Source organism: Papaver somniferum, chromosome 11, assembly GCF_003573695.1.
Source record: "Papaver somniferum cultivar HN1 chromosome 11, ASM357369v1, whole genome shotgun sequence".
Lineage (NCBI taxonomy): Eukaryota > Viridiplantae > Streptophyta > Magnoliopsida > Ranunculales > Papaveraceae > Papaver > Papaver somniferum.
In genome coordinates this window covers 127,755,307-127,769,490 of record NC_039368.1, presented here as the reverse complement: position 1 = coordinate 127,769,490, position 14,184 = coordinate 127,755,307, and the positions used below count along the sequence as shown (strand labels likewise).

Here is a 14,184-nt window from a genome sequence, read left to right as displayed (position 1 = left end):
AATTACAAAGCACTAAGTGCTATTTCCAAGCATCTCCGATGCAAAGGGTCTAAGGTCCTGTACTTAGTGTGTTACAAAACATGTTTCAGCCACTCATGACATATGTAAAAATAAAAATATAGTAGAGTGCAACTACATTCACAATATTTGACAAAGTAAAAACTTTATAAGTTATATCCCACTAGTAATTAGAGCTACAATCGAAAAGGAAAAACTTACGGTAATAAAAATGATTTGCTTAAGTATGTTTATTTTCCCATGTAAGGTACAAGAGGCATATAACAACTTGGAAAATTGTGAACTTCAAGATTAAACATTGAGAGCGGTATGCAACTAACAATATCCCACTAGTGTAACTCAACACAGTGGCCACAACAACACAATTCGGTTAGACTGGATTTGTTTTTTTTCGATTCTAAGGGTGGAGTTCGGTTACTTTGTAGCTTTAAAATTTTTTGCGAAACAACCGAACAGAGAGTTCAGTGACTTAGTTTTAAATCTAATAGAACCGAACTGTTCTTCGTGTTCTTTATTTTCAAGAAGTTTGGTTAGTAAACTAGGATTTTTTGGAAAATCGGCCTAACCGAACATGGGTCTGTAACTCCCACTAAAACCATATTTTGATGATTTCTATTCGATTGAAGCAATCAAAATCAAATTAAAGTGAAGGGTTTGTTGGAAAATACCTCCCGAGTGGTCCCATGGCAGAATCAGGCTGCGGCTGGCGTCTTTTATACTCGATAAAATTATCATGTAACAGAACTTAATTGTGATTGCATTGATGTTGTTACATTTCTTAAATAGGCGGCGGTGGTGGTGATGGTGGGAGGAGGTGGTGGTGGTAATCGGTGGTTGGTGGTGGTGATAATCGGCGGTGGTGGGGGGTGGTGGTGGTAATCGGTAGTTGGTGGTGGTGATAATCGGAGATGGTGGTGGTGGTAATCGGCGGTGGTGGGTGGTGATGGTGGGAGGAGGTGGTGGTTATATATAGATATAGGTGGTTATTAGGTTGGTTTTAAATTAAATTAGGTTAAGGATAGGTTAGTCATTTCAACGTTTTAGAACACCCCTTATCACTATAGAGAAGGTGGCCTAATAAAATCACGGTCCCCTCAAAAAAATCATGGTCCCTAAAAAATCATTCATTCTTTATAGCACACACATCTTCCAATGTATATTGGGAGGCCCGACACTTTTTAGCATCCACAGCATTATTTGATTCGGTATGATATGTCTCTTAAAGTTAAAAATAAAGTCCATGGGGCTGGTATCTCGTGGGAGTCCAGGTGAAGCACGTTGGTGTCAATTGGAGTATTCAAGTATCCAGTTAAAAAAAAAAATCAAGTATTACTGAAAAGCACAAAATTACTGAAAAGCACAAAACACAGTGCCGTTATTAAAAATTAATAAAAGGGTGAAACTCAAAAAAGAAAACTAGAAATAGCCTTAACCAGAGGGAGCAATTTACCACGGGGTAAAAAAGAAACCATATAATGGAGAGGGCATATCATATGACTTGACCCCCGAACAAAAATATACACTTGGGACAATTGCCAACTTATATCGTGAGAGATGACTCATTATTTTTTCCGATATTCCAAGAAGAGAGAGAAAATAAGAATGGAAAATGCATTTTTGATACTGTTTAAGAAATGATGATATCATCCCGCACGGATAACTTTTAGATCAAACTGATCGATATATTTTTTAAAAAGAGGATCTTAAAGCAATTAGGCTAATCAAAAGGACAAAACTGACATATTATATTTTATGTCACAAACTTGGTCAATTAACCCAATAATTACAGTTTCTTGGTGAAAAGGACATGTTAAATTTGATATTGTTCAAATTGACAAGAATGTAAAAATAGTCAGGATGTAAACAGTTTCATCCTACCCATTTTCAAATATTTTTTCTTATTTTTAATTTACATCAGGATGCATCCAGCTTCATCGTCGCTCTTTTTTAAGTTTAAGACCGGATGAATCCGGTTTCATTCTTGCTATTTTTTTGGTGTCCATTTCACTCATACTAATTTTTACTCGTCCATTAGAATCATGTTTTAAAAATATTTGGAAAAATGACCCATTTTCCGTATTTCACAAAAAATAATTTCCGAGGCTTAGTGACGGTGAGATGATAAATAGACATTGCAGGGGACAAGATATGAACAAGACACGAGTAGATTAAGTTAATTTACGGTGATGTCGAGCATGTGGGTTAATTTAATTCATGGTGATGTCAAGCATGTGTGGAAATTATGTGCGGTTTGTAAGGGTAACTACGTCTGATTCGCAAAAACATATCATACCCTAGCTTAAAGGGTAACTATGCCCGATTTGCACACACATAACAAACCCTAGCTAACGAGTTGACACAATTTTTGTTCTTCCATTACTAGTACCAAATTCTTTTTGCTCTCCTTCTAACTAAAATTACAAATGTTGATCACAGTTTCGGGTGCATTATTAAAAGAGGTAAAAATGTATTTTAGTTATTTCAAAATTTTAAACAAATAAGGACCAGATATGCTTTCTTATCTGTCGGTGGACCAAAAAAAATGTATTTTAGTTATTTTAAAATTAAAAGAAAATGAAGACGACATATTTTTTTATTTGTGGGTGAACCAAACTGTCTCGAAACTATCTAAAATAAAAACAATCCAAATTCCAGTGAACAAAGAAAATTTTAGGTATAATATTTTAAAAAGTTATAAAGAAAAACAAAGAAAATATTTTTGGTTGTTCTATTTTCTTATAATAAAACAATAAAACGTTAGGTTTGTATCCATTATAATATGGACCTGAATTCTTTTCAAGCTCACGAACAAAGCCATGAAACTGTTATACTTTCAATATATTTTTCTCTTTAATTTTGGTTGTGATTAAGCCTCATTCCTTCCCTTAGGTTGTTTGATAGATGTTACTTCCGTGGGATTTCCATATTTCTATGGAAATAAGGTGTTTTTCGTCGTTTGATCAAAAATTTATGTCCCATAAATTGTAAGAAAAAACGTGATCTAAAATATGTTCTAAACTTAATTCCATAAAATTTTATGGAAAGTCTTTTCTTGCCGTTCTCAGGAACTGATTCCATGAATTTCATGGAGTTATTTCCTTTCTTTGTTATCTAACACAACCTTATATTTATTTTTGTTTGATTAACAAATTTCCACACAGTTTCATTAATAATAAAATAAAATAAAAAGTCCGTTGAGAGGAAAAAAGCCTACACAAAGTCTTCCATTTGTAAACTGATGTATTGTGGATGTCCCATACTGATATTGAAGCACTATTTATAGTCCATCCTAGAATTACTTTGAATATGTCTGGTATGCCCTTGGTGCTAGTATAAATTAGAAGAGATAAGACTAAAGGAGGAAGTTTTGGTTTTAGAATATTGTGTGAGGATGAGAGGTTCTCTTCTTTCAAACCTAATTTTTATCTCTAGGGGGAATTAGATCATCTAATTCTAGAGTATCAACTAGATGTCTTTCATAATCTTATAGTTTCCAATTTAATTGGGCAGAAATTATAAGTTATTTGAGAAGAATCTCCATTTTTAGGTGCTTCCTTTATTCAAAGGGTAGAAGAAACTAAATTGGTTGATTATTTATCCTTTTCAAGTTATCAATTTCAAATTATTTCCATTATAACCTATTGCTTCTCATCATTTGGTATCAAGAGCTTTGGTTTGATTCTCAAGAGGAAAAGGTGTGATTGGTGAAGATATTTGTTTTTGAGGTGAACACTACTAATCTCTTTCTCAAGTATTTTTGGTCGATTATTATGTTCTTTGATAATGTTTTCAAATTGGGTTATTGAATCCTATATTGATTTCACTATGGGTTATAAAAGAGAAGTTAATTTGGGTAGGATTCATTCAAAGGATGTGTTAATGAATATTGTACATGAAGTGTTTGATGTTATGTATCTAAGAATGGGAGAAATTTGTGAAGTATATTATTGGAAACTTGTAATCTCCATAACCAAGAAAGGATTCTACCTAATGATTGTGATGATGTAAGTGAACTAGATGTATCAATTTTGGTTGGTGGATATGACGATGAACAAATTGCCCACAAGATGTTTGATGAAATGTCTCCACCAAAATTTGATAGTTATTTGAGTCACGGGAAAGGTGAAATAGTGGGTAATCTTCCAATCTTTCAATATGGCATGAATGTGGATCAAATCTAATAGAATGGATATTATCATGTTTACCTTATTTAGAATAAGGAGAATTATCTCCGACTTAACTCTTGTAATATTTAGAATAAGGAGAATTATCTCCGACTTAACTCTGGTATTCTCCAGAGATATTTATTGATTTGATATAAATATGTTTCCCAAAGAACATTATTCTCTAAGGGAAATTATCCCCAAAATAAGATGGTATCAGAGCAGGCTCCACGGGCGTGGTTTCAGAGGTTTGCCAAGTTTATTACTAATTGTGGTTTTCGTGGTAGTGTGTGTGACCCATCTCTCTTTGTTTATCAATCCGGCTCAGATACGGCATATTTACTGCTTTATGTAGATGATATTGTTTTGACTGCCTCTAACAATACTCTCCTACACCGCTTCATTGATCTAATGAAACGGGAATTTGCCATATCTGATCTTGGACCGCTACATCACTTTCTGGGTATTACTGTCACTCGATCATCTTCAGGGTTATATTTTTCTCAGTCATTATATGCTCAGGAAATCATTGCTCGTGCCTCCATGAAACAATGTAACCTAGTGTCTACTTCGGTCGACACCAACTCCAAGCTCAGTGCTACTTCAGGTCCTACGATTAAGGATCCTACTCTATACAGAATCCTGGATGGAGCATTACAGTACCTCACCTTCACCCGGCCAGATATTTCATATGCAGTTCAACAGGTATGTTTATTCATGCACGACCCACGAGAGCCTCACATGCAGGCCCTTAAGCGAATTATTCGCTATCTTCAGGGCACAATTCATCACGGTTTATTTATCTCGGTCTCCACTACTTCTAGATTAACAACATACTCTGATGCTGACTGGGCGGGATGCCCTGACTCTCGTCGGTCGACTTCCGGTTACTGCGTCTTTCTTGGTGACAACCTCATCTCCTGGTCATCCAAACGTCAGGCAACAGTTTCTCGATCCAGTGCTGAAGCTGAATACCGGGGGGTAGCAAATGTTGTTGCTGAAACTACATGGCTTTGCAACCTCCTTCTAGAGCTTCATCTTCCTCTACGACGTGCTACTATTGTATACTATGATAATGTGAGTGCGATTTATATGTCTGGATACCCTGTTCAACATTAGCGCACCAAGAATGTGGAAATTGATATACACTTTGTACGTGAACGCGTTCGTATTGGTAACATTCAAGTTCTACACGTCCCCTCTGAAAACCAGTATGCTGACATATTCACCAAGGGACTACCTCGTCAGCTATTTGTTCGTTTTTGGTCTAGTCTTAGCGTTTTCTCCTCTCCCGCTCAGACTATGGGGGTGTAATAGAATGGATATTATCCTGTTTACCTTATTTAGAATAAGGAGAATTATCTCCGACTTAACTCTTGTAATATTTAGAATAAGGAGAATTATATCCGACTTAACTCTGGTATTCTCCAGAGATATTTATTGATTTGATATAAATATGTTTCCCAGAGAACATTATTCTCTAAGGGAAATTATCCCCAATCCAAGACTTTGATTATTTCACTACTATGGAGCAAGTGCTATCTAGTAGAAGTAAAGAGAAAGAAGAAGAACATAAATTATTATTGTGTCCCATATTTGGCAAGGTACTTGGTGACGAAATAGAAGATGGTAAACCATTATATGATGTCAAATTGGAAGATACCATGTCGAGGAGATCTCGGGAACAATTTCAAGTATGTGAACAAATAATTACCAGAAGCAAGCCTTCACTCAATCTACAAAAAAATAGAAAGTCAATATATATTGATATAATTTGGGATTTCATTAAAGAAAAGTTCTATGGATTTGTTCACCGTGTAAGGTTGAGAGAACTACTTCATGTTTCATTAGTTATTTGGTATGCTCCCAACTATGACCACAAAGTACTACATTTGGTGAATAATTATAATGGAAGGTGTAGAGGTAGAATTGTCTTCAAACAAGGAAGAAGTTCAAGCACTAATGGAGAATATGCTTTGAAGAATTCGTGGACGAATTTGTTCAAACAAGGGGAGGATGATGTATTGACAAACGAAGAAATACTTGGTGTGTCATTACTACTTGGGGATGCTCTCTACTATGACCACAAGGATGATGTATTGTGGATGTCTCATATTGATATTGAAGCACCATTTATAGTCCATCCTAGAATTACTTTGAATATGCCAAGTATGCCCTTGGTGCTAGTATAAATTAGAAGAGATAAGGCTAAAGGAAGAAGTTTTGGTTTTAGAATATTGTGTGAGGATGAGAGGTTCTCTTCTTTCAAACCTAATTGCTATCTCTAGAGGGAATTAGATCATCTAATTCTAGAGTATCAACTAGATGTCTTTCATAATCTTATAGTTTCCAATTTAATTGGGCAGAAATTATAAGTTATTTGAGAAGAATCTCCATTTTTAGGTTCTTCCTTTATTCAAAGGGTAGAAGAAACTAAATTGGTTGATTATTTATCCTTTTCAAGTTATCAATTTCAAATTATTTCCATTATAACCTATTGCTTCTCATCATAAACCAGATGACAATGCGTAAAATAAAGACGGTAGTTTTTTTTTTTTTTGATAAACAAGGAACCTTTTCATTAATGGGATTCCAATGTTACAATGAGTTTAAGGCTTAGTTTGGGATTGCTGCGGCTTTTGCGAAAGGACTTTTCTGATGTGCGTTGTTGTGCTGTGCTGTGAGAAAAAACCCGTTAGACGTTTGGTAAAATATTAATTAAAGTTAAAGCTGATTAAAAAAGAAATCAAAGTGTGTTTGGTAAAATACCATATTCAACCATTGTTGTTGTAGCAAATGACAAAACCAGACATATATCTGAAAATAGTTTTGCTCAATTTTATTAGGTTTAAAAATAATTAATTTTTTTACTATTAAATATAAACATAAACATATATAATATTAAATTTACTTAAACACTTTTTAATATATAATTTTCGAACAAAAAATCAAACTAAAATTAAGTAATTATTTAATATTATTATCAACTGTGTTATTAAGCAAATATTTTATTATTTAATATTTGTTTTTATTCTTATTTTTGACAAACTAAATGAAATGGTATCGTAAAATAGTTTGAAAATAAAATATAATAATATTTAAAGAATAAAATATTAGAAATAAATAAAAAATTGATTGTATACATTTTTAAGGGCAATTTTTGTCATTTACAAAATAAAATAGGGACAAAAAGGATAAATCAAGCATTGAATTTTGGTAGGTAAAGTAGATATGACAGCATTGGCGAAGTACCTCTGTCTGGGAGTACGTTTTGACAAGGATGGAGCCGAAATTTGCGACGTAGAAAAAAAGGAAACTGAATAAAGCAGGTAGACTTATTCTTATAAAAAGTTGTCTTGCTAGTTTACTAATTTATTACTTGTCGTTATTCCATCTTCCTGTTAGTGTGGAAAAGAGGATGGTGCGGATCATGCGAAGTTTTTTGTGGGGAGCTGTGGAAGGTAGGAAGAAGCTAGTTTGGGTCGGTTGGCCTAAAATTTGCATGCCTAAAGAAAATGGTGGTTTGGGAGTGAAGATTCTAAGAAATACTAATCAATCTCTGTTAATAAAATGGATTTGGAGATTCTCAAAGAACAAAAACAACCTGTGGAGGAAAATGGTGAACCAGAAATTCAAGAGATGTCTGAATTTGTTAATGCCAGATGTTGATAGCAAGTCTCAATGCAGGAGTTTGTGGAAGAATGTAGTGAATATGGTTCCAATTGTTCAACAAATGGCACAGGTTACAGTTGGGAACGGAAAAGGGATAAGGTTTTGGAAGGATAAATGGCTAGATAGAGGGAGACTTCAAGATTTATTTCCGGTTATTTTCAAGGCGGCCAAGGCGAAAGATGCGTCAATAGATGATATGATTGTAAACAATAGATGGAATTGTGATTTCAGGAGGGCTTTGAATGCAAATCAGAGGTTAGAGTGGGACTTGCTTAGACGTGATTGTCTCGTTCCAGAGTTAGGGGAAGTTGAGGATGAAGTGCATATTATGGAGAATTTTAGTGCCAAGAAGTGCTACGAGATTTTGACAGGTAATTATCCGCCATGTAATTTCGATTCTCATTTATGGAAGAGATATATTCCAAACAAGGTAAGCTTCATTATTTGGGCAAGTTTTCATGACTCTCTCCCTACTAGAGACATGTTAGTTCATCGCGGTATAAGCATTCAAACTGATTTGTGTGTTTTTTGCAATGATGAAAGAGAAACTTCTGATCATATGTTTCTACACTGTCCGTATTCTTTTGCGATATGGGATTATTTTATCAAGGCTTTTAAGATATCATGGCCGATGTCAAGAACTTTGTTACAATTGTTTGAAGCTTGGAATACCAATGTGCTTAAAGGAAGAGGGAAAGAGGTTTGGAAGATTATTCACTATGCTATTTGTTGTATATTATGGAAGGAGAGAAATGGGAGAGTATTTGGTGGTCTCCAGAAAAGTATTGCGGAAAATATTGATCTTGTTAAGCAACTTGTTGTCTTATGGCCTTGTGACCCAGATTCTTTTAAATTTATTCCTCCTAGCCTCATTTGGAACAATTGGGAAACTCTCATGAGAGAGTGATTAGCTTTGTCATTTGTATTTCTCTTTTTCTCTTTTAATATAACCTTTTCTTCGGAAAAAAAACGAACAATCAATTATCATTTTGGTGATTGAAGTTCAGTTGGAGTTTTGGAGAGTAGTCCTTATAACCGCAAAAAAAAAAAAAAATCATTTATACGACTCTTTAACTAACAGGCAAACAATAACAGGTTGCACCTACAACATTCAATTTTTATTTTGGTAAATGAAGTTCAGTTGGAGAGTAACCACATCTTTGTTGTCGGCATTGCCCCCACAATACTGAGTGTTTTGGCTGAGTGTAGTCTGACTGTAGGTAAGCTACAACTGCATGTTGCAGATAATAATCACTAACTGATTATTCATGCATACCTAACAGTCATATTGTTATAGTTCCCAAAAAAAATTCTCGAACTATAAAGGCATGCATGGACAGAAAAATATATCAGAGAGATATCAGAAATTCAAAGAGATGGAAGGAACAGGGAAGATAGTATGTGTAACAGGTGGAGCTGGATACTTGGCATCTTGGCTGATCATGAGATTGCTTGAACGTGGTTACTCTGTTCGGACCACCGTTCGGTCTGACCCAAGTACGTAATAAATTAAATTTCCTGGCATCATTTTCTTCAATATAAATTTCTTATTATCTAGTTCATCATTCTTTATTGTTCCAATCATGTCCCCCCAAGTCTAAAAGAAGTAGTAATCTAAAAATAGCTAATTTATGTACGAAATTGTAACAATGATCTCCTAGCTTATGAGGCTCACCTAATTTCGTTTCTATCATTTTGTGTCTTGAAAGAATTTAGGGAAGATGTGAGCCACCTTAAAGCTCTTCCTGAAGCTACAGAGAAGCTTCAAATTTTTGAAGCAGATCTTGAAAACCCAGAAAGTTTCGACGATGCGATCAACGGTTGTGTCGGTGTCTTTCTCGTTGCTCAAGGAATGAATTTTGCCGAAGAATATACTCTTGAAAAAATAATCAAAACATGCGTGGAAGGAACTCTTAGAATTCTACAGTCATGCTTGAAATCTAAAACAGTGAAAAAGGTTGTGTACACATCTTCTGCTGATGCAGCAATGATGATAAGTAATCTCAAAGCTGTTAAAGAAATTGACGAGACAATATGGTCAGAAGTTGACAATTTCATTAGCAAACCGGAACAAGTTATTCCTGGATTGCCCTCATATGTGGTTTCAAAGGTACTGACAGAAAGAGCTTGCCTAAAGTTTTCTGAAGAACATGGTTTGGATGTTGTTACTATACTTCCTCCGTTGGTTGTTGGACCTTTTATCACTCCCCATCCTCCTCCCAGTGTATCTATAGCTCTTTCGATAATTTCAGGTATCCTCTCCATCCGAAAAATATGCCAATTCCTAAACTTAAAAGGCATATTGATATTTAATAATACCTCCATACCTAAAAAAAGAGTTGCTATATAACATTTTTAATTTTCGCCCATTTTTAGGCCTAATTGAAAAAGTTATAATAACATTTTAGGAAGGAGGGAGAATGATTTTTGAGCAAACCTTAGAACTGTGTGGTGAGATTTGTCCGTTATCATTGTTGGTATAACTGTGTATATCATGGTTTTTAAAAGCGCCGCTCACGCTACGCTTCGTACGGTTCGGTCTAGATTTTTTTAATTCGCTCCGAAGCGTAGTTATGAAGCTACCATGAAGCGCCGCTTCACGCTACGTTTCGTACGCTTCGCTTCAGATTTTTCAAATTCGCTCCGAGGCGAATCTACCATGAAGTGGAAGATTCCTTTAATTGATTCACTTTTTTACTTAGTCAAGTCTTTTTTAGGGGGTTTCGAAAACTAAAGTGAACCACTGCGCCTCGCTACTGTTTTTGAAATTAACTAGACTTATATTAAATTGATACAATTATTATATCTTCCTAAATATTAAATTATTAATAACAAACTACTACTATTTATAGGAAAAAATTCGCTTCAAATATCAATCATAAAACGACGCTTCACATTTCAACATGCGCATCGCTTCGTATAAAAAAAAAACGCTTCACGCTTTCAATACCTTGGTGTACATAGATTAATACTTCCTCCTCTGCGCTGGTGTTAACATTTCTGTGTTTCGTTTATATATATGACCAGGTGATGTGTCGATGATGCTTGGTGTTAGACTTGAAAATGCGGTACATATAGATGATGTTGCTTTAGCACACATATTCGTTTTTGAATGTGAAAAAGCAAAAGGAAGACATATTTGTTCTTCAGTTGATTTTCCAATGCATGATCTGCCTAAATTTATATCTGAGAATTATCCGGAATTCAACGTACCGACTGAGTGAGTTTATCTTTCACCACCTTCTTTATTATTATTCATCAAGTCACTTTGGGTATTTTAACCTTATTGTTTTTACTGAATTATCATCAGTTTACTAAAGGATATTGAGGAACAAGAACCAGTTCATCTTTCCTCAGATAAGCTGTTGAGTATGGGATTTCAGTTCAAATATGATTTTGCAGAGATTTTCGGTGATGCAATACGATGTGCCAAAGAGAAGGGTTTCCTTTAGAGACCAACTATAGTTTGGTTCGGAGGAGATGTGGGAGTAGCTAGCCCAAAATGCCCTGCTCGCACTAGCTTATATTATTGTTATTGTTTTTCAAATGAATAAACGGGCAGTTTTTTTTTTTTATGAACTTGATTTTACAACGAAGAGCCTTTGGCTATATGTTGTTAATAAAATTGAAATTTTGTAGCATTTATTTGTAGCATTTATATTGCTCATAGATATTTTTTATTATTTTTTTATATTTTTCTTTTTCAAATAATAAAAGATTTTAATTTTCCTTTTAAGGAAAGAAGTAATCACAAAATATAATTATCAGAGGCTAGGGTAACGGTTGGAAGCCGAGCAACAATCTGAGCTCCCACCCCCTATGAATCGCAACACCTAACCTATGAAACAAAAATTTGCCCACTTTAGAATTAGAATCATGCCTAACTAAATAATTCTTAAGACGTTTCAAGAAAACCATAGTCTCTTCACCAAGCTCCCCCAATGTCGTGAAAGTCAAAGTACCAAAATTATATCCATGAAAAGAACAAATATCAAGATATTTATTGCGCTTGCGTTCCACCATGCACGGGAAATAGCCTCACCAAGTGTAAATTTATGCAGCCCATTACCAGTGAAAGGTGAAATACCAGTTACATCGAAGCATGTGTGGCGCCCATTATCCCAATTATAAAGAAGGATATCTGCAGGTCTAGCTTCACCCCCGTCACGTGAGGCTGATGAATCAACCCTTCACCTGTTACTCTGTTTTGCCTACTATGCATGGCTGCTTTATCAGCCAGCGAATTGAAACTTGAAATTCAAAAAATTGAAAAGACTCTAGTACTAAGGAGCAGTCATCCAGCATAGTGATGTTGTACCAACTGGTTTGACATCGATTATTTAATAAATAGGAAATAACAATCTTGGAATCACTGAGAATACAAATGTTGTCCATCCTTCTTTTTTTGGCCCAATTAATCGCTTCCCAAATCGCCAAACTCTCAGATTCATCGGCATCTCTTGTTATTGCTGGATGAATTTTGCATCTTCTATTGGTGCCTGTTATATCAGTAGCCACTGTACCAATCCCTGCTCTATATCATAAAAAAAACATCACAGAAAATTAGCATACAATTTTGAGATAAAGTTTCAATCCTAAAGATTCTTAATGCCTCTGGGATTGTGACGCCATCCTGCATGCCAGAGGGAGCACTGGTATCTTGTTGCATGTCGTTAGTTAACCTAATAGCATACCTAGCGGTGAAATCTTTGTCCGGGCTTAGGTTTTGAAAAACATGCATATATTTATCCCTTCATATACACCAAGTAGTTGTGATAATAACACATTTTTGATTCATGGATAGAGTGTTATCTAAAAGGTCTTTTACCCAGTCTTTGATAGTGATTACAAAATTTTGATACTGCTGAATGTGAATCCCCCATGGAACTGAGTCCCACATAGAGACATCACAATGCAGAATAATATGTTCAGCAGTTTCGGTTACATTGGTTTGTCACATGTTGCCAATAAGGTTAAGAATAGCATTATATCTACGAATTTTATCTTTAGAGGGAGTGATATTTTCATAGCATTTCCGCAAAAACAACTGAATTTTAGGAATAATAGACAAACCCCAAATGGTTTTATAAATTAGATCATTTACCAACATATTATCACTATTATTAATTGTCCTAGAGATGATATTATAACAGGGACTTAACCAAGAAAGTGCCTGATCTAGTGTGAGGTAAAATCAATCTACCAGAACCTGAAACTGGGATTCTAGTGTTAAAAAATTTATTCCTCTTATAAAATATGTTTCACGTGATTAGTTACCACATGCTTAGTCATCCTTAAAAATGCCTAAAGACTTACATAATGAAGGTGTGAATGAAGTGACCGGAGTTGTGTTTTGAATATAATCTCAATCCCATTATTTTCTCAAAATTAAATATTCAGTTAGGTTTAGTTTTAAAAAACCAACTGTAATTTTATTACAGTTGGGTTTGTTTTCATTTACCTAACCGTAAAAAAAATCCACACACTTTAAAAAATTTTCCAACTAATTTAACGGTTAGTTTTGGGTTTATAAAAGCAATCGTTATTTGTTTACAATCCAGAACCTCAACCCTAAATGAGTTATAATTGGGTTTTCGCAAATGTACCCAGTTATGGTTAGAAGTTACTCGATTTCAAGCCGTAAAAATGTCTTATGGTGGGGAACTTAATCAAAAAACAAAACATGTCTGAAAACTTTAAAAATTCAGCCATCCTCGAATCTCTACCATGAAACGTGTAAAATTTGGTTTTTCTATCATATAAGGATTCACCCACCTCAAATTTCTTACTGGAGTCACTTATTTTGGTTAGGTGAATCAGATTCTAGTTAGGGTTTTCTTCCTTCTCCTTCTCTTCCCTCCAAAAACCAAAAAACTTAATCTATTTTTCCATCTCTCACGAATAAAACAAAATCATGAATCTAAACTAATGCACTACAAGAAAAGTCACTTTTAGTGGTAAAATATTGTGTCACGAAAATCAATTTCTTCGTTGCAAAAAGAATTCAGAGGCGCAAAAAGTTTCATCACCTATAGCGAGTCGTTGAAAGTGTTCTGTGACGTCCTTAAGAAATCGTCACCGAATTTTTTAATTAGCGACATAAGTCTTTTTGCCACCAAAACTATCTTTTTGTGAGCAAATAAAATTGACATTGTTCACTAATTTTGTGATGAAGAATTTTGTCACTCTAGTGAGGAAAATATTTTATCACTTAAAATAGCTTTAGCCGTGATATTTGTTCGTCTGGAAATATACTTATTGTGAAGAAACAAACTCGTCACATAAAATAGTTTTAGCCGCGAAATTTGTTTGTCTCAAAATATAAATATAA

At 34.6% G+C, this 14,184-nt stretch overlaps 1 protein-coding gene across 1 annotated transcript; it reads left to right on the top strand.

Annotated features, from left to right (window-relative positions):
* Positions 1 to 4,216: 4,216 nt before the first annotated feature.
* LOC113321690 (uncharacterized mitochondrial protein AtMg00810-like) lies at positions 4,217 to 5,625 on the top strand. The gene is made up of 2 exons (XM_026569596.1): positions 4,217 to 4,886; positions 5,006 to 5,625. The coding sequence occupies exons 1-2, from the start codon at positions 4,828 to 4,830 to the stop codon at positions 5,298 to 5,300; spliced, it is 354 nt and encodes a 117-aa protein (XP_026425381.1). The 5' UTR covers positions 4,217 to 4,827; the 3' UTR covers positions 5,301 to 5,625.
* The last annotated feature ends 8,559 nt before the right edge of the window (positions 5,626 to 14,184 follow it).